Genomic DNA, 25,228 nt, shown 5'->3' with positions numbered 1-25,228 from the left:
GACTCTAGCTCGTCACACTACATAGCGATCGATTGCCAATAACTCGATAAACAACATGATTTGGACGTATATACCATTATACAAGCTGGAGATGGACCGGGTAATAATATATCCCATAATGATAAAATGTCTACTCGACGATGATCGCCCAACGGCGCGCGGAGACTGGGGTGAGTTTCAGCGTGTAACGTTACCGTCTTCGATAATAACTGATATTATCAACATTTGACCCACATTAGATGATTGGTATAACGCTGCCCACGGAATTATAAACGCCCCCTCGCCCATCCGGTCAACATCAGATGACGTGTAGTAACTTCTAGAAGTACGTCTAGTTGGAATTTTTTATATCGCGCTGATTGCCATCAAACTGTATTTCATCATCAATATAATGCATTTGGGGCTATATATCACGTTCTGGAGAAAGCTGCAGAAAGAGATGAAAACATACTTATACATTAGACTAGGCCTGCCACGATAACACATTTTGCTGGGCGATTAATTGCCCCCGAAAATATCGCGATAAGCGATATTATTGCGACCGGTTAGAGAATTTTTTTTTGGAGAAATTTATTCCCCAAAACTTTTATTTTGAAGCCCACCGCTCCGTCTTTTCCTGTGTTTTAGACTTTTATTTTGAAGCCCACCGACCGGACCGGAAGTATTGTTGCGATTATCAGGTACTTTGGGTACCAGAAAAGTCACGTGAAACACTGCAGACCACTGATTGGTCAGAATAGAGACGCGTCTCTAGGATTTCATAATCATTATGTTTGCAGCAGGCACAAGTGCAATAAACAAAGGATACAGTCACTGTGTATTCTGCCTCATTTATTGATTAAACAAAACCGACATCAACACAATTTGCCACCGAGCGGAGAGTTTAGTCTCGCAAAAAGATCGCTGACTTGTTAAGGCTTGTTGTTAGGTTAGGTGCTAATGTTGTGCTAGCGTTTTAGCATGGCTATCGTACATAGCGTGATCAATATAACTCGCTATTGATTGTTTGTATGAGTAACGTTAATGCTAGTAGAATAGACACAACGTGAGGTAATCACCATCCATTTTAAACCGGTTATTACCTAATGCTAACGTTAGCAAATAGACGCGACTGGTAACGTTACAGCTTGTTAGCCTAATGTTAACGTTAGCATAGACAGCCTAGCTAACGTTAACGCTTGTAGAATAGACACAATGAGAGGTAACGTTAGCAGAATAGACACAACGAGGGTCTCGTTAATGTTGTTATTGATTGATTGATTGAAAACTGTGTTTACTCTGTTTGTATGAGTAACGTGCTCAACAGTGCTGTGCTCTGTAGTAAAGCCAGCGGCCCGCCTCCCAACACGGACAGTGACTGACAAGGGGCACTGGGTCCGCCTCATTAAAACAAACGCGCAAATAGCAATTAATCGCGCCCGTCAAAATCATTGCATTCATTTTAATTATCGCGGCAATTAATCGATTTATTGCTTATCGCGGCAGGCCTACATTAGACCATACTTTACTATGAATATGTGAATGAAAAAGTTTAACGTTGCTACACAATGAACAATACATATAGGACTTTGAATGGGCCCTAATAATGGCAATGTAGCAATAGAATTTAAAAAGTTATAGCCCTGCAAAGAAGGGGACTTTCTCCATAGACAAATAGCGCTGGCAATCTATGGTATATCATTAATTTAACCTTAGGCAACCAAAGTGTTAACACAATGTACGAATGAAAAAATATAACGTTCCCACATCCGGAACGATAGATACCCGATGTTGAATGGGCCATAGTAATGTCGATATAGCTATAATATTTAAAAAGTATGAATGAAAAAAATATAACGTTCCCACATCCGGAACGATAGATACCCGATGTTGAATGGGCCATAGTAATGTCGATATAATATTTAAAAAGTTATAGCCCTGCAAAGAAGGTAAACATCTCCATAGGCTTACAACGGTGGCAGACGACCCAATGATGGGTACAATGCACGGCGCCCAATGTGTTAAGTGCCATACAACTATTTATTTTCCATTTGATTTGTTAGTTTTTGATTTATAAGTGCAGAGACAAATAAATGTTCATTGAAGTTCATAAATTTGGTCTCATTTTTTCAAATTAAATTGTTGTATTTTATCAGATACAAAATGCAAATAAGTAAATATGGCATTATATATCAGAGGTGAGTAAGAAAATTAACAAATATTGATGGTTAAGAATGAGACTGAATAATGACATCACACAATAGTCTAATGATTAGACTGTTGTGTGATGTGATTGATTGATTGATTGAAAACTGTAACAGATTGCAGAATGGGCACAATACAGTACGGCTCAATACACACAATTGTTAAGGAGATGCAGACCAGAGAAAGACTTTCGTCTTGTTTACATCAGGGTCCCCCATTTTCAATTCATAATGACATTTATGACATACACAACATACAGATATATATCATGCCATACATACATGACATACAGTAGTTACATTTGTGACATACAAGATATGCAAATATACAGTACTGTTAAACAGAGATCCTAACAGAAAATACATACGAGGGGGAGGAAACTGTACATTAGGAGAGGGTGGGTGGGAGGGGGGGTTTGTACATTTACGGGGGCCAGTTTCTAATTAGAAGTTCTCTCTCTCTCTCTCTGGAAAATTATGCTTTTTGAGTACTCCATTAGAAATATAAAACAATGATTTTTTTTTTTTAAATAAACTTTACAGATGTCTTCCATAGACTCACAGGAATTGTGTAAAGTTGCAATAGTGCAAGGAATAGCAATGCATGTCCCCTTTAAAATGCTTTGCATTGTGGGGTAGACTGATGACATTACTGGCCATACTTAAAGGGATAGTTCTGTATTTTTGGAACCCTAGCCCTATTTCCAACTTACCAGTAAGAAAATAGAGTCCTTTCTCAGCACAATCCGTGCTGTCCCTCATACTAGCTCTGGATAGTTGGCCACAAACCAATTCAAAGTCAATGGGGTTGAGCTCCTGTCTGTACAAGCTGACTGGGGCTCATTGAAATGGACTCCACAGTCCACCGTACACACAAAGTACATTTTCATTGTACACAGGGCAGCTCAGAATATGAAACCAGTTGTTTTTTCAGTCTGAAGTAGTCTGTTGCAGTCTTCCCCAGAGTCAGACCAGAATATAGGTACCCTTCTCATCGCTGTGCATGCATTACATCGAGGGAGAGACCTAAAGCATGCTAGCTAGCTTACACAATGACTGGAAGTGGATACGGACCATTAGCCTACTGTCAAAAGTAACACAATTTATTTTCCAACAACTCCAAAATTATCTGATTTACATGTTGTGACTTGTGAATTCACAACGTGTGTAGAGTGTAGACATAACAATGTAAAATAGGACAGTCATTTTCAAAGCAGATAAATAGTCTGGACTATTTTCTTGACAAACAACCGTTGGCAGTGGAGTGCAGTGATATGAGTGCAGTGATATGAGTGCAGTACCTCTAAAGTTCCGTCAACAAAACCAATGTGACTGGCTAACCTACAGGAGTCTGCTAGGGGGGGAAGGGATGTTGTGGGTGGGTGTTTTTTTTTTAGCAGATGAATGTCTGGGTCTGAGTAGGACGGTGGCGGTGGGTATGTTGATATATTGGGTCCATAGATGGTATTCCTGTGTTGATCCTGTGTGCCTTAACTGTACTTAGCCGAGCTCCTGCATCACCACACCCCATCCAGAGCCCTAAGGTCTGCTGACCAGCTGCTGCTGGAGGTGCCTAGGACCAGGCTTAAAACTAGGGGAGATAGAGCCTTCGCTGCTGCTGCCCCCCGGCTTTGGAACAGCCCCCCCCCCCCCCCCCCACATATGATCTTCCCAGAGCCTAGAGGTTTTTAAATCATTGCTCAAAACACCTCTTCTCCCTGGCTTTTGACCAGAGCTAGCCTAGCATTTACATATGACGTCTGCTGTCACTCTGGACTTTTTATCCAATTTTCCTGTCTCTTTTTATATTGCACTTTGCCCTTGCTTTCTTACATGTACTGTACTATACCTTTTTTCTGTAATTTTAGTGTATTTTATTTATTGCATTGTATGTGTTTTTATCATGTGAAGCACTTTGGTTTGGCTACTAGTCATTTGTAAATGTGCTATACAAATAAAACTGACTTGACATGACTCAATACTGGGATTGCACTGGGGTGTGCATGGGTATCTCTATATGGAGGTGTTGGTGCACACCCTAGTGTCATTCCAGGTGTATGTAATGGTGTATGTATCTGTTAGTGAGGGCATGTCTACTTTGTACACTAACTGCTTTTATTACCTTTTTATTTACCTACTGTATGTCCTATTTTATAATGTTTTATGTCAGCCCTTTAAGGGATGGGTGTTGCAAATTAGCTTTGGCTACAAACACTATGATACAGGCATTATCTATGTATTTGTATCTGTCCCTTTCAAATCAATCAAATCAATCAATCAATTATGGACGACTTTCTAAGAGAGGAAGGTGATGATGACTTCTGGTCCTGGACAAACCGAGATCCAGAACCCGAATTTATAAAGGAGGGTCTACAGGTTCTGGAAGTGAAGCGGGCAAGAAGGGAGTCTGAGGCTGTTATTTCTACATGTGGTAAACACACAAGTCACAACATGTAAATAAGTTTGGAGTTGTTGGGGCGCGCCAGTAGCACACCACATAGCGCGCTGAGACGCGAAGTGGTCGTCCGGGGTTCGTTTCCCAGTCCCGGCGACCATTTGCCACATGTCTTCCCTACCTCTCCTCCCGTTCTCCCTCTCTCCCTCTATCGGTCCTGCGTGGCCGCAAAAAGCTGAAAATGCTATAAATAAAAGTTAAAAAAAAAGAAAAAAGTTTGGAGTTGTTGGAAAGTGTATTTCCTTACTTCCGACGGTAGGCTAATGGTCCGTATCCACTTCCAGTCATTGTGTAAGCTAGCTAGCATGCTGCAGGTCTCTCTCTCTGTACTGCATGCACAGAGATGAGAAGGGTAACCATTTTCTTGTCTGACTCTGGGGGAGACGACAAATAACCCCGAAACGCTTGGCTTGTTCGTTTAACAGTTGAACATGAGTTTTATGTACATTTCTGTAGAACGTTTGATTACTTCTGTATTGTTTGGTGACTAAGCATAGTTTTGGGCTACAGGGTAGAGGGGGTTACAATCAGATTGATTTTCAAGTCAAGAAAGTTGGCTATATATTTAAGTCCATAATTTATATGCCCATTATCATCATTATCATTATTATATGAAATGTATATATTAAATGTACAATAAAATACAACAGCAAATCAGCATGAGCAGCTGGCTGACCAATCATCATTGAGGGTTTTTGTTTTGAATTCCTTCCAAAATAGTACAAAAAAAAACCAGCCAGAGACAGTGCGGATGATTATACTATATTATAGAGCCAGAACATGGAAACACAAAACACACAAATTGTAACTTCCCACATTAATCCTGTAAAAGAATGAATATATATTAAAAAAAAAGTTGATTAATTAAAAAGCTGACTGACCGACGAGCATCTCGAAGATGAAGACCCCGACGGACCACCAGTCACACTCCCTCCCGTAGTAGCCGTCTCCCCCCTGGGACTTCAGCACCTCGGGGGAGATGTAGTCCGGGGTGCCCACCGCCGTGTCACAGTGGACCATGCCCGTCTGCAGCAGAGAACCCACGGTTAACCAGGAGCTTCAAACCCCAGGCCACTCAATGACTCTATGCACTGACTAACCCATCCATTCTACATTAGTAGTAGTAGTTTATTCAGTCATCATCTCACACAATACAATATACACAATCATTTAACAATATTTGATTTTACAGTGACTGAAAGGGTACAGGCTGAAGCATAATGCTTATATGCCTGTCCTATATTCTTAACAAAATTAAGACCCCAAAACAATATTCTAAAAGAAAATAGCAAAAAAAAACTGTATTATTCACCTTTGTAGTTTTCAATAGCTTCACAAACCATTTTCTTAAAAACCAAAAGCAAATTACTCATTCTTAACTGTATATCAGCATTGTTCCACAAGTTAACCCAAATAATAGAAATACACCTCATTTTAATCTCTCTTAGCTTTTTAAACAGTAAATTTACAAATATATAAATATACAAATACATATTTACATTCATTGCACACACATCCACACGCTCACTTTAAACACTCACCTTTAACATTCACTTTAGACACTTTAAACACCTTTTAACACTGCATCATATTTTATCTATGTATTACTCAAATATTTGCACTACATCTCTACCTCATTTTTGCACTTCAGTTTTGTATATTTTGTATAGTGTTTGGTCTTTATTTTTTATTTTACTGTATGAAGCACAATCTCAGGAGGCTCATACAGAACCAAGCATCTCACTGTAATGTACATGTACCTTATATGTGACTAATAAAACAAAACTTTTGCAGCTAGCTGTGTCCCTTGGTTTCAATGAGGAATGCTAGCATAACGCTGGCAGCTGGCTCCAGTGAAAAAAAACAATCAACAATATTTATGTGCTGTTCAATGAAGCAACATGACACAAGAAAGAGAGTTCACTCCTGTGGAACCGAACCATAGAAGGAAACCTGCATCGTAGCTGAAAACACCTTCACTTCACTTCACTAGATATAAGATTATGTGGCTGTACAGTACATCACTATCCCAATATTTTCCCTACACAGTATAACTACTACTATAAATACTTGTATATCGCTCAAGCTCTTAACTGCTATTAAGCTGCCGGGGTCCATCAAGGCCAGCCTTAAAACCCATTTGTTTTGCTCTGTCTTCCAATAGGGCCTGTTTTTTATTCGAATCTTTAAATTTTTATTCATTTGAATGTTTTCTTGTTTTAAACCTTTTTGTTTATTATTATTATAAAAAAAATTCATTTATAGAAAACCATGTCTATGTGTTAAAGACATGTCAATAGTAAGACTTGGCTTAACACAGCATGTTGTGTTTTTTATGTGTGTGTGCGTGTGTGTGTGTGTGTGTGTGTGTGTGTGCGTGCGTGCGTGCGTGTGTCATTGTTGATCTGTTGGCTTATGGCTGGTTTGACTCATGGCTGAGCTGTAACCTGCTGTGTTACAGTAGATGTTCAATCAACGCTTGATCCGGTGGCTTTGACACGCCTCCATTTTGGGTGAAGATTTATTGATTGAGTTCCCTACGGCATATTTGCATACCATTTTTCAGACCGTTAACACATCCACCGCCATAAATGGCGTACGACGTGTTTGATGTACATGCTAATTCTGCCAAACCACGCTGTACGACGTTATTGAGATAATATTTAATTTTTTCGCCATGGTATTCATAATTCCGCCACCCAGCCTCTGCTGATACAGTGGGAGCCTGCACAACAGTGCAACGCTTCAATACCGCCGCCTGGTGGATGATCGGGCGAGTTACAACCGGAAATGGATCTGGTGATCTCGGTGCATCTGGGAAATCCGTCCGGCAGTCACATATCGTTGCGGGACTCTAGACACACATCACACGTGTATATGGATCGCTGCCATAATTCAATAATCGATATGATTTGGGCGTTTATTGCGCCATACAAACCGGAAATGGATCTAGTCGATCAACGTCAAATAAGTGGGATCTTTTTCCTCCAGTCTCATCGGCGAACGGTAAGAGGACAGTAACGTTATTTTCAAGGCGATTGTACATTTCTTTATTTACAAACCATCTGATCAATAAATCAACCCATACTACATAAAGCATTTACTGACGATCACAGAATTATAAACGACCCCCCCCCCCCCCGTTCATCCGCGCATGATTGGTCATAACGTTTAGGATCGTATACAGTTGAATTTTTTAATATAGCGTGTATCTGCAATAAACGGCAATCGATCATCTATATATGCGTTTAGGCCTATAACTAACGTTCTAGGAATTACTGCAGAAAATGATAAAAACATACTTATATTCTAGACGGTATTTTCGTATGGATGTTTGAATGAAAAAGTATAACGTTCCTACATCCTGAACGATAGATAATCGATGTTGAATGGGCCATAGTAATGTCAATTTAGCAATACAATTTAAAAAGTTATAGCCCTGCAAAGAAGGTGAACATCTCCATAGGCTTAGAGTGGTGGCAGAGATGGGCATGAGAGGGGCAAACTGTGTGGCAGTTAATGTGTTAATACATTGTTTTTTACGTTTATATTTAGTCATTTAGCTGACGCTTTTATCCAAAGCGAGGGTACGACTCTTACAGCCGAGTAACAATTTTCATCAAACGGTGATGAAACTTGGGTGCTGCAGTGTTGAGTGCATAGTAGTAAAGGCATATTAGTATAGTAGGAAGAGTGCATGATACTGTAGTATAAGACAGTAAGATTTTTTTTTTTTCATTTCAGATATTGATCGACTATTGTTTTTAGTCGACGGCGAAAGATTGGTCGGGTTTCGGCTGTCCTAACTGTGGTGAGAAGTTCGTTCCACCATTGTGGAGCGAGGACCGAGGATAGGCAGCTTCTCTTTGATGACCCTCCCGGAGCTCGGATAGGAGTAGGTCTGAGGCAGCCAGACCCATCTCATTACCTTCAGATGGCCAGACCTCATTACCTTCTCCCTGAAATATTTACACTACAACCTCTCCATGCAGATTCAGACAGACTGGGCAAATTCCATAACCAAAGCCTTGGGGTTATAGCAAACTATGCAATCGGGATAGTTTGTTATTTCAGTGTTTTAAGTGTTTGAGCCACAATTTAGTAGTCAATTTACCAGCAAGGTAATTCACAATCTTGAACAAACACTAGGCAGAAATGTTTCTGGAACGCCATATAGAGCGGAACTCACAGCGTCCATCTTCATGCAGGTGCCGAAGTCGGCCAGCTTGAGGTGCCCGTGGTGGTCCAGCAGCATGTTGTCCGGCTTCACATCTCGGTGGATGAAGCCCATGGAGTGGATGGCATCCAGGGCCAGAACCACCTCCGCCGTGTAGAACCGAGCCCACTTCTCTGGCACGTCGTAGGTACTGGTCAGGTTGACCAGGTCCCCGCCTGGCATGTACTCCATCACCATGTAGAGGTGGAAGGCGTCTTGGAAGGCACAGCACAGCTGAGGGGACGGACAGACAGACACTATTTAGTACTCTTATTATTAGTGAAGAAACAACTACTATTGTTCAGTTTAATAATGTGACCAACATTCAACAAGCACTGGTTTGTATTAGAGATGTCCGATATTATTTTTTACTTTTATTTACCCAGGCAAGCAAGTAAGAACAAATTATTATATACAAAAGCAGCCTGACCAAAAAGCTAAATAATTTTGAGGGGAGGGGGGGTGGGAAGGCTGCAACAAAAACAAGGTTATGTACATGCATACAAGTAAATAAAATACAAAATCACAGTAGCAATAGTATACAAGGAAAATTACGAAAGAAATAAGGGAGAGAAGGAAAAAGAGAGAGGGAAAAAGAGAAAGGGAGAGTGAGAACCAGAGGGAGAGAGAGAAGAAAAGGGGAGATGCACAGATAATGTTTACATTTAGAATGCCTTGTTGAATACATCTAGTGAAATTAACCCATCAATGCATACTTTTATTGTCAGATATGCAATGTTAGTGGGGGGGGGGGCGCATATATCAACCCATCCCTACTCAGTAAAAAAGTTTAAAAAAAAAAGCCAATATCGAACATCCCTAGTTTGTATGCATTTTATTTTCATTTTTTTTTGTGTGCATTTTTTACTTTCATTTGTACTTTAGCACTACCAAAGCTACCTAGCATGTCCTATATGCTCTGTAAATAACTATGTACAGATACCAAGATGTCACACCATGTTACCTGTTACCTGTTATTGCACAATGTTGTTTTTATTGGATTCTATTATATGTTGTACCACTGTATTGCACATCGTTGCGGGCAAGACCACCCGCATTTCATTGTATACTTGTATGCCGTGACAAATAAAACTCTTGACTTGACTTAGTTTGTATATTGTATATTTTGTATAGTGTTTGGTCTTTATTCTTTATACTGTATGAAGCACAATCTTAGGAGGCTCATACAGAACCAAGTAATGTACATGTACCTTATATGTGACAAATAAAACAAAAAATTAAACTTGAACGTCAATTATTTATTCTGTACCCGTTACCTGACCGATAACATGGCCATAGTGATGCACGATATATCGGCCGCCGATATAATATCGGCCGATATGGCCGTTTTTTTACACATCGGTATCGGTCCGATATCAAGATGGGGCCGATATCCGATATTAAAAAAAAAAAAAAAAAAAAAAAAAAATTATCTTTTTTTTAAAAAAAATTATCTTTTTTTTTTCTTTTTACATGTTTTGGCCTTAAATAGTTTCAAAAATCAGTCATTTCTGAAAATAAGTTACAAAAGTAAAAAAATTATGCGTTTTGGAAAATAGCTCTTTATTTGATTATCATAAAAAAGTGTTTTCTATACAGAGATATCGACATCGGTAAATATCGGTATCGGCCAGAACAGCAATATTAATATCGGTTATCGGTATCGGCCACAATTTTCACATCGGTGCATCACTACATGGCCAATCACCAAAACAACCTCATCCCCGGGCAGGCAGTGTGCTGGACGTGTGTCTCACCTGTACGACCCAGGGGCTGTTAGCGAAGGCCATGATGTCCCTCTCCTCCCAGAAGAAGGCAGAGTCAGAGCGCTTGATCATCTCAAACTTGCTCAGCAGCTTCATGGCGTAGACCTTCTGAGAAGCTTTGTGCCTCACCTGAGGAGAAAGGGACCAACATGATGCTGTGAGAAGAACAAACATGATGATTTTAATTGAAAATGGAGGACCCGGATGTAAACAAGACGAAAGTATTTTTCTGGTCTGTATCCTCTTAGCAGTTGTTTGTATTGAGCCGTACTGTATTGTACCCATTCTGCAATCTGTTAATACAATTTTCAATCAATCAATTCAATCAATCAATGATATGAGAAGAATCAACATGCACATAATGAGAATAACCAACATGATGAGATGATAAGAACCAACATGAAGATATGAGAAGAACCAACATGATGATATGAGAAGAAACAACATGAACATAATGAGAAGAACCAACATGATGATATGAGAAGAAACAACATGAACATAATGAGAAGAACCAACATGATGATATGAGAAGAACCAACATGATATGAGAAGAACCAACATGAAGATATGAGAAGAACGACTGACCAAGCCGGAGGTACCGCTGACGGCTGGATTCAAACCCAGAGTCTCTGCAGTGGTGGGAGAGACCTCTACGCTACCCAGCCACTCTAGTGGTTAGACCTCTACGCTACCCAGCCACTCTAGTGGTTAGACCTCTACACTACCCAGCCACTCTAGTGGTTAGACCTCTAAGCTACCCAGCCACTCTAGTGGTTAGACCTCTACGCTACCCAGCCACTCTAGTGGTTAGACCTCTAGGCTACCCAGCCACTCTAGTGGTTAGACCTCTAAGCTACCCAGCCACTCTAGTGGTTAGAACTCTAAGCTACCCAGCCACTCTAGTGGTTAGACCTCTACACTACCCAGCCACTCTAGTGGTTAGACCTCTACGCTACCCAGCCACTCTAGTGGTTAGAACTCTAAGCTACCCAGCCACTCTAGTGGTTAGACCTCTACACTACCCAGCCACTCTAGTGGTTAGACCTCTACGCTACCCAGCCACTCTAGTGGTTAGACCTCTAGGCTACCCAGCCACTCTAGTGGTTAGACCTCTACACTACCCAGCCACTCTAGTGGTCAGACCTCTAGGCTACCCAGCCACTCTAGTGGTCAGACCTCTAGGCTACCCAGCCACTCTAGTGGTTAGACCTCTAAGCTACCCAGCCACTCTAGTGGTTAGACCTCTACGCTACCCAGCCACTCTAGTGATCAGACCTCTACACTACCCAGCCACTCTAGTGGTTAGACCTCTAAGCTACCCAGCCACTCTAGTGGTTAGACCTCTAGGCTACCCAGCCACTCTAGTGGTTAGACCTCTAAGCTACCCAGCCACTCTAGTGGTCAGACCTCTACACTACCCAGCCACTCTAGTGCTTAGACCTCTACGCTACCCAGCCACTCTAGTGATCAGACCTCTACGCTACCCAGCCACTCTAGTGGTTAGACCTCTAAGCTACCCAGCCACTCTAGTGGTTAGACCTCTACACTACCCAGCCACTCTAGTGGTTAGACCTCTACGCTACCCAGCCACTCTAGTGGTTAGACCTCTACACTACCCAGCCACTCTAGTGGTCAGACCTCTACACTACCCAGCCACTCTAGTGATCAGACCTCTACACTACCCAGCCACTCTAGTGGTCAGACCTCTACGCTACTCAGCCGCTCCCGACTGCACTGTGTTTTAATGAGCCTGAGGGTGGGACCACATTTACTGATCCCTGGCTGTAAAACTTCAAGAAAGAAATCCTGCTATAAATGACAGAGTGAAAGTACTTGTCAGGTTGATGGAGCACACACTCACCAGCTGCACCTCCCCGAACGCTCCCCGCCCGATCACCTTCACCCGGTCAAAGTCCTCCAACTTCATCTGGAAATCTTGGATGTGCGCCATGACTTTTGCATCTGTAGTAGATTAATATATAAAACAAAATAGATGTAATACACATTCAAGTGTGAATCCACACACGACTTTATGAAGTCATTGTTAAAAGTTGCCGTTTGAACTTGAGAGTAAACGCGTCCAGATCTAAAGATAAAGATGTCACGCACACACAAGTGCATGCACACACACACAAGTGCATGCAAACACACACACGAAATATTCTACAATGGGCTGATTGCCTGCATTGGATGAATGATATTTTTCCTACAGTGTGGAGTGGATTGATTCAAAGTTAGTGGATCAAGTGGACTGATTCAGAGCCTATTTGATAATGCCCTATTTGATAATAGCCTTGATAAATAATATATTCATTATTAACTTAATGAACTAATACCATTAATTAATTACGTTTTTTTTTTTTTTTTTTTAATAGTTATTGGTCATTACGGGAGAAATGATTATGATATATCTGGCCTCTGAAGACTAGGATTAAAGACTAATATACTGTAAAACTTCAAATAAAAGCAGAGTCCCAAAATAGACAACTGTCCCAAGTAAAGGCGGGGTGTTTTTACGCGTAAAGCCTGGTCTCAGTTAGAAGCCCGGAGTAGGGGCGGCTGGGTGGCGCAGCGGACATTGCGCTCGTCACCAACGCAAGAGACACCGGGTTCAAATCCGGCTGTCGGTGTTGCCTCCGGCTTGGGCCGGCCGTCATACTGGCTCAATTGGCAGAGTCAGCGGGTGGAAGTCGATGGGTGGTAATCTGGACGTTGTGGACAGCGACTCCTACAGGCCGGTTGGGGGACGCCTGCACAGCAGACAGGAAATAGCGGGGGTAGTGTGAGCCTCCCACACCTTACACCTCGCCAATGAGAGTCCGCGCTGGCAGGTGAAAAGATGTGACGCTCCATTGACGCTTTACGGTACTTTTAATGTACATGTTATGTGGCTTCACCACCTGAGCCACTATGTCACTTTTAATGTACATGTTATGTGGCTTCACCACCTGTCACCAACATGTTTATTTAATCACGTTTTCCTAATTTAGCAGGTTACCATCAATCTTGGTCTCAAGCTAGGGCTGGGTGATTAATCGATATCATCGATTAATTCGAATTAATGATTTGGGACGATTTTCAAAAACTAAAATCGAAAAAAAAAAGTCACCTTTTATTTTACAAAAAGTGATGTTTGGTGAAAGTTAGATTTGCACTTTATTAATCCCAATAGGGAAATTCATTCTTGTTTGATGATCAAGAGGCACCTTTTATTTGTTTTAAGTGAAGTTTGGTGAAAAAGCAGGTTATTGCACTATTAATTCCAATAGGGACATTCATCTTTGTTTGATCAAGAGTAACCTTATATATATATATATATATTAGAGCTGGGCCGTTAACGCTGTTAACGTGCTGCGTTAACGCGGGACTATTATCGCGCGATAATACAATTGACGCCGTTAATCTATTTATCAAAGTTGGGAGTGTGATGTATTGTCCTTAAATAATTGTCGTAGTTCCCAGCGTGACGCTGTGGTACCCGGACGTGATTGCACGTATGTACCTGAGCTGTAGTCTGAATAATGTGTCAAACTAAAGTAGTGGTCCGGTAATCATTGTTATACAGGTGAGGTTAAGAAGTCCTCAGGATATAACACAATTCGGCGATGAGGACGTCTGAATCTGCGCAATGCAAGAAAGAAGAAGTCCGTCGGGACCTTTGTTTACCATGTTAGCTTAGCGAGTTAGCATGCTAGCTCACGTCGTTGCCCGGCACCTGGAAACATCTACAAGAGGAAATCCACTTTACACACTAAAGGAAGGATCGACTGGACTATCGTGAGTGTTTACAACAGAAATGGCTTGGGTTATTGGAAATATTGGACCGTTTGATGACCATGTGGAGCAATGGAACTGTTACACTGAGAGTTTTGATTACTTCATTATAGCTAATGGAATTGAAGAGGACAAAGTAGTTCCCACATTTCTGACTGTAAGGGGCCCGGGACATTTAATTTGTTGAGAAACCTGCTTCTGCAGCAGTGTGTGTGAGTAGCCAGTCTTCTGCAGCAGTGTGTATGTGAGCAACCAGTCAGCAGCAGTGTGTGTGAGTAGCCAGTCTTCTGCAGCAGTGTGTATGTGAGCAGCCAGTCTTCAGAAGCAGTGTGTGTGAGCAGCATGTGGTGGAGAACAGTTGTGCTCCACTCCCCCCACACCGTCTGTCCACAGATGCAGCCAGGAGGAAGGAGAGTCTGTTACAATGTTTGTTGCAGCTTTAAGAAAATTAGCTGAACATTGTGAATTTAGAGATTCACTAAAAGACACATTGAGAGACAGGCTTGTGTGTGGATTAAGAAATGAAGGTGCACAGAATAAACTACTGACAGAGAGCGTTTTGACACTGGAGAGAGCTGTCAATATCAGTGTAACAATGGAAATGGCATCAAAGGAAGCCCAGCAGTTACATGCAACGACGAGTAGAGTGCACAAGGTCAGTGACGGGCAAAGTGGCCAGGGTCCGTGTTTTCGTTGTGGAAAAACAGGACATCTTGCACCAACATGTTGGTGTAAAGAAATGGATTGTCGTAATTGTGGAAAAAAAAGGCCACATAGAGCGTGCGTGTAGAAATAAGAAGGGCACAGAAAATTACGATAAGTCTGGTTTTAAAAGAAACACTGGAAATTACAAAAAGAGGAGACATGTTCATGCTGTTGAACAAGGAGATGGAACAGCTAGTGACTCCTCAGATGAAGAGGAGAGGATAAATCTCCTCCTCTGGTCATTATTTGGGTAGAACACACATATTTTGAATGCCTTTGGCAGACTTGTTTTTTTTTTGCCATTTTAATCTAGATTAATCTAGATTAACTCCAGGATTGCAGATAGATTAATCTAGATTAAAAAATGTATCTATGCCCACCTCTGAGTCTAATATATATACCTATATATATCATATATATATATTTTTTTTACTTAAGTGAAGATTGGTGAAAGTTAGGTTTGCACTTCAATCCCAATAGGGACATTCATCTTGGTTTGATAATTTTTTTGTGTCAAATAAAAACAAAGGTTATTTGAATGATTTCCTTGGCGTTTCTAGTTTTCAAGAGAACAAAATCGTAAATCAGATTAAAAAGAAAATATATCTGGGATTTTATTTTTAGGCCATATCGCCCAGCCCTATCTCAAGCTAATAGAATCACTGCATTAAGAGCGTATCAGCCATCTTTTCCTATGCACCACTGGGGCCTGTCCCATGTAGACGGCGACGCCTGTCCCATGTAGATGCCTGGCTGTCCCATATAGACGCCTGCCCCATATAGACGCCTGTCCCATATCTGTAGATGCCTGTTCCATATAGACGCCTGTCCCAAATAAAAGGCTGGGCTATTAATTGGCGTTTTACGGTAATAACATGTTAACACTTTGAATGCCCAACCCGAGTTTTCTCGGGTTTACGCCCATCACGAGAATATTCGTTTTTTTCTCTCTCTTTTTTTTTTATTAGCGATCTGAATTCATATTTCATCAACAGAGTCTACCGTTGGAAATTCAGCCACCCCAGGCGGTCAGATGTGAAAAAAGCGCCCCCTATCGTCTCCCAGATGGTAATTCACCCTTTTGGATTGAACTCAATGAAAATGAATGAGAAAAAAAATCCGGACTCCACATTTTACTTCTCACTCACGCAGCCGGCATCAATCAGTTTCACTCTGGAGCCTCAGAGCAGCGGGGATTATGTGTTTTTACAGTATACACGGTGGATCAATAAAAGGATCGATTTTTTCAAATGGCGATCAGGAATTGGAATAATCCATTTGGATACCATCTGATCTCAGGTAAGGAATCTATCTTACCAGTCTTAGGATAATCAGACACGTTTTCACGGAAATATAAGCTTTTATGTGATTATGTGATATGGCTGTTTGACTGTGCAAGCGGTCAGGAAATAGGAGAATCGATTTTCAGCTCGCGGCCAGAGCGTGCATGTGTACATATCGATAATCTAGCGTTTATTTGAAAACGATTCATAAATAGGCCGAAAAATGACAACGTTCTAGAATATTCCAGTAAAGGGCGATTATCATGGAATGTCTTCTTTTTTCCGTGAAAACAAGTGCTTTTCAAAATGCTAGAAAACGGAAATGGACCGATAAAAAAACAATCTGCTACGACAATGTTGACTGGAAAATGAGTCTTTGATAAGCGACGGGCAGATTAGACACATAGCCATAATTTAAAACATAGATTAGGCGATATTAACGTTAACATTGAAGTGGTGCTGGGCATTCAAGGAGGTAAAAAGGAATTAAGCTTGGGCTCTGAAAGTGTTAAAGTTCTTATTATGTTCCACGCTTCTTTCCACTACTGTGGGAAACACTGGACTCTAACCTTCTTACTGTTGTATGGCTATACTACTATGCCTATACTGTTTGACACCGTTAAATTAACAAGACCACTGACAGAGATGTACCTCTCCTGCTGACACAATTTATAAGATGCTTTGGATAAATGTAGAGTCTGTCTCACACAAAACAGACACACAGACTACTTACATCTGTTTAAAAAGGTTTCAATGTTCTTGTTTTTGCGTAGTGCAGGGTAGTCCAGGTCTAAAACCAGGGCGTTGAGGGAATCCTGAAAGAGAACAAAGAACAAGGTAATATTAATCACCAGGTTGACTGAGAGAACAAAGATCACGCTCATATTAATCACCAGGTTGACTGAGAGAACAAAGATCAAGCTCATATTAATCACCAGGTTGACTGAGAGAACAAAGATCAAGCTCATATTAATCATCGGGTTGACTGAGAGAACAAAGAACAAGCTAATATATTAACAATTACAATTCATCAATTTTTCCATTGACATGGATGCATGAGATACAGCACTCGGGTCTCAGTTACAGCCATTTGACGCTAGATACACTAAACAAATAAATAAAATACAATCAATAAAAAGTGAATTGATTCAAGTAGCAAACTAATCCAAAATAAGAAACCTAGTCTAATTCAGTAAAACTGATCCAATTAAATAAGACCAATAGATTCACTAATTAAAAGATTTAAAGAGATATGTGCTACAGTGCAGTGTGCAGAGGCATGGCAGTGATGAACTGTTCAGTCGTCTCACAGCATCCGGGAAGAAGCTATTCTTCAGCCTGGTGGTTCTTGCCCGGATGCTGCGCAGCCTCCTGCCTGAAGGGGGGGTAAACAGTCTGGTAGGGTGGGTGGGGTCACGCATGATACTGATAATACTGACCATACTGGAACGTATGTGCATAGACTAATACTGACCATACTGGAACGTCTGTGCAATGTGTACTAATACTGACCATACTGGAACGTTTGTGTATACACTAGGGCTGACCCCAATTAGTAGAATAGTCGACTAATCGATCGAAAGGAGCCGTAGTCGACTGCCAACCTCTTAGTCGAATGCAATTATATATTTTTTTATTATAATAAAGAGGCCTAGAGGCGTGGCTAACGCTAATGGCGTGCCGCGCCTACCAGCGCGCTAACTGCCTAAGAAAACACTGAAGGTAGGGCTGGGCGATATGACGATATTATATAAATATCGGGTACAGTTAATTAACGATACACTTTTTAAACGTATCGTGGATATCGTGATGTTTTGCCCAAGAGGATTGTGTCGCGTCAAACTGGTCCACACGTTCAAACTTTTGAACAACGCCGCCCCACACACACACACTACTGCATAAAAGTTATTACTTATGATTAACAAATGCATTCGTTTTGTGGCATTAACGTTATAACGTTAACGGTTTCTCAGAACATGTGCTAAGCTGGTTCAAAACATACATCAGAGGGAGGAAATTCTATGTTAGACTAGGAGAGCACATGTCTGATATATACGACAACAACTATGGAGTTGCACAAGGGAGTTGCTTAGGTCCTTTACTCTTCTCCCTTTACATGTTACCGCTGGGTGATATCATCAGAAAACATAATGTAGATTTCCATAGCTATGCGGATGATACACAACTGTACATATCTGCTGAACCAAATGATACAGCGATTAGCTCCATTACAGACTGCTTACTGGCAATACATAAATGGATGAGTAAGAACTTCCTGAAACTAAATGAGAACAAAACTGAAATTCTAATTATCGGCCCCAAAACTAAAAAAGAAACGTTAATAAAGAACCTAGGAGGACTAACCCCTTGGATCAAATCTGAGGTCACTAGTCTCGGGGTTATCATAGATTCAGAACTGAACTTCAATTCTCATATTAGCAAAGTAACGAAAACATCGTTCTTCCATCTCAGAAATATAGCAAAAGTACGACCATTTATTAATCAGAACGATGCTGAGAAGCTAATTCATGCATTCATATCTAGCCGGTTAGACTACTGTAATGCACTTTTCACAGGTCTCCCTAAGAAAACCACAGAGAGGCTTCAGCTAATCCAAAACTCTGCAGCCCGACTGCTAACTAGAACCAAAAGGAGAGAGCACATTAGTCCAGTCTTAGCTGCTTTACACTGGCTTCCTGTAACATTTAGAATTGACTTTAAGGTCCTTCTCCTTACATACAAAGCTCTAAATGGACAGGGACCTAGCTACATCACCAACACTCTAATAAATTACACGCCAGCAAGAACACTGCGATCATCAGCTGCTGGACTACTAGAGGCTCCCAGAAACAGTCAAAAGAGGATCAGTAATGCAGCCTTTATCAACTATGCCCCAAAAATGTGGAACAAACTACCCCAAAACATCAGGGAAGCCAACTCGCTAGACATCTTCAAAAGACAGCTTAAAACCTATCTCTTTGCTCAGGCATTTCAATCACTTACTTGCACTATTCTTACCCTGCCTACTTTTCTATGCTAATTTTATCTTATTTTACACTGCCTATCAAATTCATGTGTCGGTTATATGACTATTTTTAAACTGAATCATTTTAAACAATTTTTCACACTTTTTACTGTAACCTTGCTATTTACATTTTTTACTGTTGTATGTCCGTTCTATTTTATAATTTTTAGACATTTTTAAACTTAATCATTTTAAACTACTTTATTATTTGTATTACTGAATAGAGAGCCTATTAGGATGCTAGATCCTAATGTGAAACACTGTGATTTACCATACCCTGCTATGCTCACCCATGCCTGTATTTTTACTGTTGTGAAGCACTTTGAACTGCAACCTCTGTATGAAAAGTGCTATACAAATAAAGTTATTATTATTATTATTATATAGTTACACGTTCAATAACATCAGCGTATTTACCCGAACATATCAACGTCCGAGGACAACCTAGATAGATAGCAAGCATTATCCGTTCATATCTCAGCCTGTGCTGAGTAAGTTGTGCCCATTCTGCGGTCTGTTAATAAAGTTTTCAATCAGACAGATGTATGGAAAGGCTTTTATTATAACATTTGTTGCAGTAAAATCATTATGCCTCGTTTAGTCATGCTGCGGAGCTAAAAGCTAAACGTCGGCTGCGGGGAGCTAACGTTGTTGATGTTGTTGAGCTCTCGTCAAAATCAATGGCGGACAAAAGCGGAAGTAAAACATGAATATGCGCTTGCCGATTGGTGCTAAGAACAGCAGGGCGGGTGCAAGCGGTGTGACGTAATTGGCAGACTCGACTGTCAATCAAAATGATTCTGTTTGCCGTCTGAATGAATGAAAACTTTATTAACAGATTGCAGAATGGGTACAATACAGTACAGCTCAATACAACAACAGTGGACTGGAGGATGAAGACCAGAAAAAGACTTTCGGCTTTTTTACATAAGGGTCCTCCATTTTCAATTCATCAAAACATTTAGAGACATACAAATATACAGTAGTTTCATAAAAATGCTAAAATGCTATTTATTGATTGATTGATTGATTTAAAACTTTATTAACATATTGCAGAATGGGTACAGTACAGCTCAACACATATAATTGTTAAGGGGATGCAGACCAGAGAAAGACTTTCGTCTTGTTTACATCAGGGTCCCCCATTTTAAATTCATCATATTTCATATCTAAATCATATAATATCTCATTGCTAAATATATGCAATATATAATCTAATAATCCAATAATCTAAATCTAATGTATAATATAAAAATGCTAAATCCATGGGTATTTTATTTTGTCTTTAATGTTAGCTTGCAAACTCAAATACTGTCTTGGTAAGCCTCATAATGAATTGTTTGGGGGGAAAAAGAAAAACATCGTGATGTGTATCGTGTATCGCCGAAAGGTCAGAAAATATCGTGATATCATATTTAGGCCATATCGCCCAGCCCTAACTGAAGGCACTGAAAGAGGATTTCACCCATCTAATGAACACACTAGACTAGACAAATATCAAGATGTATCCATCAGTGGACCAATTGCATGCTTTTGCAGAGGACAAGGAGCCTTCAGTCGACTCCTTCAGACATTTAGCACCCCCCCCCCCCCCCCCCCCCCCCCCCACAGCCCAAATGGAATGATATAAAAAAAAAATATATATATATATATATAGCCTATTGTGACAAGCCTGGTGGTGTTTCAGACTCGTCACGGTTCAAAAACAAAGAAATTCAAATGTCCACACAAGTGCAATATCAATCAATACGAATATTTATTGACTCAAGGCAGAATATAGTTCGATGGGCAAATAGAATGGTCGTAATACACACAGTGCAATGTCCAAAACACAAAACAGGCTCTCGTACAGAAAAAGGATTGTTCAATACTCAGAGTAGTCGTCCGGTCCAGGGTCAGTACATAAGGGGGTTTTTCTCAGCCAGTCTAGGGTCCAGTAATCAATGAACACCTGGCTTCTCGCCTTCACTTCTCCTCTCACTACCTCTCGGCTCACAAAACTCCGTACACAAACAATCTCTCTCTCAATACAACAACTCCTACCTCACCTCCTCTCCACTCAACTCTCTCTGTCCTAGTGTATTTGTAGTGTGTGTGTCTGGGGGTGTGTGCGTGTGGGATGTGGGTGATCTAATGATGCACAGGTGTGTTCTATCAGTACTAATCAGCTACCTAATTGCTTCCACTCCTCCCGTGGCAGTAATATATCCCGTCCTTCACATATCCATGAGACGGGGGTGATATCTGCCACAATATATATATATATTTTTTGCATGCAGGGGGGTAGTCGACTACCAGTCGACTATTGGCAAATTTTGGCCAATCAAAGTCGACTATCCAAATCCTTAGTCGGGGACAGCCCTAGTATACTAACTATACACTAATACTGACCATACTGGAACGTCTGTGCATAGACTAATACTGACCGTACTGGAACGTATGTGCATAGACTAATACTGACCGTACTGGAACGTATGTGCATAGACTAATACTGACCGTACTGGAACGTATGTGCATAGACTAATACTGACCGTACTGGAACGTCTGTGCATAGACTAATACTGACCGTACTGGAACGTATGTGCATAGACTAATACTGACCGTACTGGAACGTATGTGCATAGACTAATACTGACCGTACTGGAACGTCTGTGCATAGACTAATACTGACCATACTGGAACGTCTGTGCATAGACTAATACTGACCATACTGGAACGTCTGTGCTAGGGCCCGTCTCTCTCTCTCTCCCTCTTCTTTCTCTCTGCACGTTCAATGAAGTAGCCAAAAACTGGATGGTTGATAAAATATTTCACTTCATTAGCAAAAATATTGTAAAATCATTAAGTCTGCTATAAGCTATTCTCCCTCTCTTGTGTGTGTATACATTTACTATAAGCTACACCCAGTAGTACTAAACTACTCATTTATACCCAGTTTAATTACCTGTACATTGTAACGGAACGTAGACCAATCTCAGTCACTCTCTTTGTCTGGGACCAAATTCGGTCACGCCCCATTTTGCGCGACATCCAGGCTTTTTTTACCGTCAGCGTTTGGGAATTTCATGTCGACAGGTAGATGAAGTAAAATTATACTTATTTTAGAATATATATATCAAATTTCATGAGTATTCATCTATATTTAGTCATCTAAAGACTATTAGATGAACCTATGTACCAGTCAAAAGTGGGAATCTCTAGAATGTGTTTTGGCCGAGTGTTTACAACTGCTGGTAGCCTCTCAAGTTGACGTTATACACAACACTTTCTGTTGTCAGTAGATGGCAGCATTGGTTTAAAAGGTGAAAATGTTATGACTACAAAATGAATACAATTCCCAAGACCTTTAGCACCTAGTAGTTCACAGGTCAGCACCGGATTAGGAAAACGCGATCTGAACAGCGTTAAACTATTAACACTTCCAGTGCCACGGGTCCCTGTCTCAAAACATGGTTGAATGCCAGCACCCACTTCAATGATAGCGCTGTGAACGCATAAACTATGTCTTAAATTATGGCTATGTGTCTAATCTGGCCGTCGCTTATCAATGACTTGTTTGCAGTCAACATTGTCGAAATGTTTTTTTTTTTTTTTTTTTTTTTTAAATCGGTTCATTTGCGTTTTATACCATTTTGAAAAACCCTTGTTTTCTTGAAAGTTTCAGGAAAATATAAAGATTCTGTGATAAACGGCCTTTACTGGAATATTGTGCAGGGTAGGCCAGTTGTTTAACTTGGTTACTTGTCAAACATAAGTTATTCTACTCACTCCTTGTATTCACTAGGAATACTCTTGTTACAAAGATCCCCTCAATTCTATATAACAATTTATCTATAAGCCTCGACAGACACGACCATTCCAACAGGCATGCTTCTGCACGAGGTTTTACACTTCCAAAAGTGAGGTTGAATGCAATGAAGCGGACTGTCATGTCCCATGGTATGCAGGAATGGAACTCTCTTCCCAGACATGTTACGCAGGAGAATAGTAAATGTCGTTTCAGAATCTTGGTAAAACAACATTTTCAACCAAAAAAATGTACATTCCCTAATAGATAAGAAAGGTCTGTAGTGTATATGTAAATGAAAAGATGAATGTCCCTATTGGGATTAATAGTGCAATAATTGCTTTTTCACCAAACTTCACTTAAAACAAATAAAACGTGCCTCTTGATCATCAAACAAGAATGAATTGCCCTATTGGGATTAATAAAGTGCAAATCTCAATTTTGACCAAACATCACTTTTTGTAAAAATAAAAGGTGAATCTAAAAAAATTCAATAAAAAAAGTTTTTTTTCCAAAATCGTCCTAGATCAGTCATTCAAATTAATCGAAAAATCTATTAATCGCCCAGCCCTAACATAAACACATAAATGTATGAAAAAGCTAAATTGTATATTATGCTGTATTGTATTATGAATTGATTAGGAGTATGTATTGTTGCATTATGAATTTGATTAGGAGTATGTATTGTTGTTTTAATTTATCTGTATGCCATGTGAATGTCTGTGAGTGTATAAAGTCTGTAACTGTATTTTACGTGTTATGGACCCCACGTAATGGGGATCCAAATAAACTTAAAGGACACAGCGATGAGTAGCGTAACCTAACCGTACCCCTGTTTGGGGTTCTTGATAATAAACACTTAGTGGGGTAAAGGGATGTTAGGGATCAAAGATGATTGCACCTGTTTAGAAAACCACATAATGAGCACATAAGCAAAAGCATTTAAAAGTGTTCCATAATATAATATAAATATTTTGACCCCTGGGCCAAAAAGATGGCAACACGAGACTTCCCCCCCATTATGACAAACATCAGCGAGCATTACAGCATGTACAACACCAACGAGGAAGTCGTACATCAACATGTGCATTCCTCGACGGTCACTCTAGAGCTCTTGTGTTTAAAAGGCAGCGCCAAGCAAAACATTACAACAGACCCCTGTGACAACCCACTCTGAACACGTTACAACAGACCCCTGTGACAACCCACTCTGAACACGTTACAACAGACCCCTGTGACAACCCACTCTGAACACGTTACAACAGACCCCTGTGACAACCCACTCTGAACACGTTACAACAGACCCCTGTGACAACCCACTCTGAACACGTTACAACAGACCCCTGTGACAACCCACTCTGAACACGTTACAACAGACCCCTGTGACAACCCACTCTGAACATGTTACAACAGACCCCTGTGACAACCCACTCTGAACACGTTACAACAGACCCCTGTGACAACCCACTCTGAACACGTTACAACAGACCCCTGTGACAACCCACTCTGAACACGTTACAACAGACCCCTGTGACAACCCACTCTGAACACGTTACAACAGACCCCTGTGACAACCCACTCTGAACACGTTACAACAGACCCCTGTGACAACCCACTCTGAACACGTTACAACAGACCCCTGTGACAACCCACTCTGAACACGTTACAACAGACCCCTGTGACAACCCACTCTGAACATGTGACAACAGACCCCTGTGACAACCCACTCTGAACACGTTACAACAGACCCCTGTGACAACCCACTCTGAACATGTGACAACAGACCCCTGTGACAACCCACTCTGAACACGTTACAACAGACCCCTGTGACAACCCACTCTGAACACGTTACAACAGACCCCTGTGACAACCCACTCTGAACACGTTACAACAGAGACAACGGTCGCTATGTACAAAACAACATTTGCCATGTGTTGATATTTACAGGGCTGTACGCTAAGCTTTTTCACTAGTGCACAGGTGCCCCTAAATGAAAAATTTAGGGGCACAGAATCTTTTTAGGGGGCACTTTTT

The 25,228-nt window shown here is 40.7% G+C and overlaps 1 protein-coding gene across 2 annotated transcripts in view; it reads right to left on the bottom strand.

The window, feature by feature from the left end:
- LOC311224147 (rho-associated protein kinase 2-like) overlaps window positions 1–25,228 on the bottom strand; it is a 188,638-nt gene that overhangs the window by 88,814 nt on the left and 74,596 nt on the right. For both annotated transcript variants that reach the window (XM_084309005.1, XM_084309004.1), the window contains exons 2-6: window positions 17,116–17,197; window positions 12,482–12,582; window positions 10,612–10,749; window positions 8,828–9,088; window positions 5,520–5,664 (exon numbers count right to left, since the gene is read on the bottom strand). In XM_084309005.1, coding sequence (XP_084165131.1) covers window positions 5,520–5,664; window positions 8,828–9,088; window positions 10,612–10,749; window positions 12,482–12,582; window positions 17,116–17,197 — 727 coding nt within the window. The remainder of the gene's footprint in view (window positions 1–5,519; window positions 5,665–8,827; window positions 9,089–10,611; window positions 10,750–12,481; window positions 12,583–17,115; window positions 17,198–25,228) is intronic.

The sequence above is a fragment of the Notolepis coatsorum genome, assembly GCF_963971535.1.
Source record: "Notolepis coatsorum genome assembly, chromosome: 2".
Classification (NCBI taxonomy): Eukaryota; Metazoa; Chordata; class Actinopteri; order Aulopiformes; family Paralepididae; genus Notolepis; species Notolepis coatsorum.
This window is presented reverse-complemented; position numbering and strand designations above follow the sequence as displayed.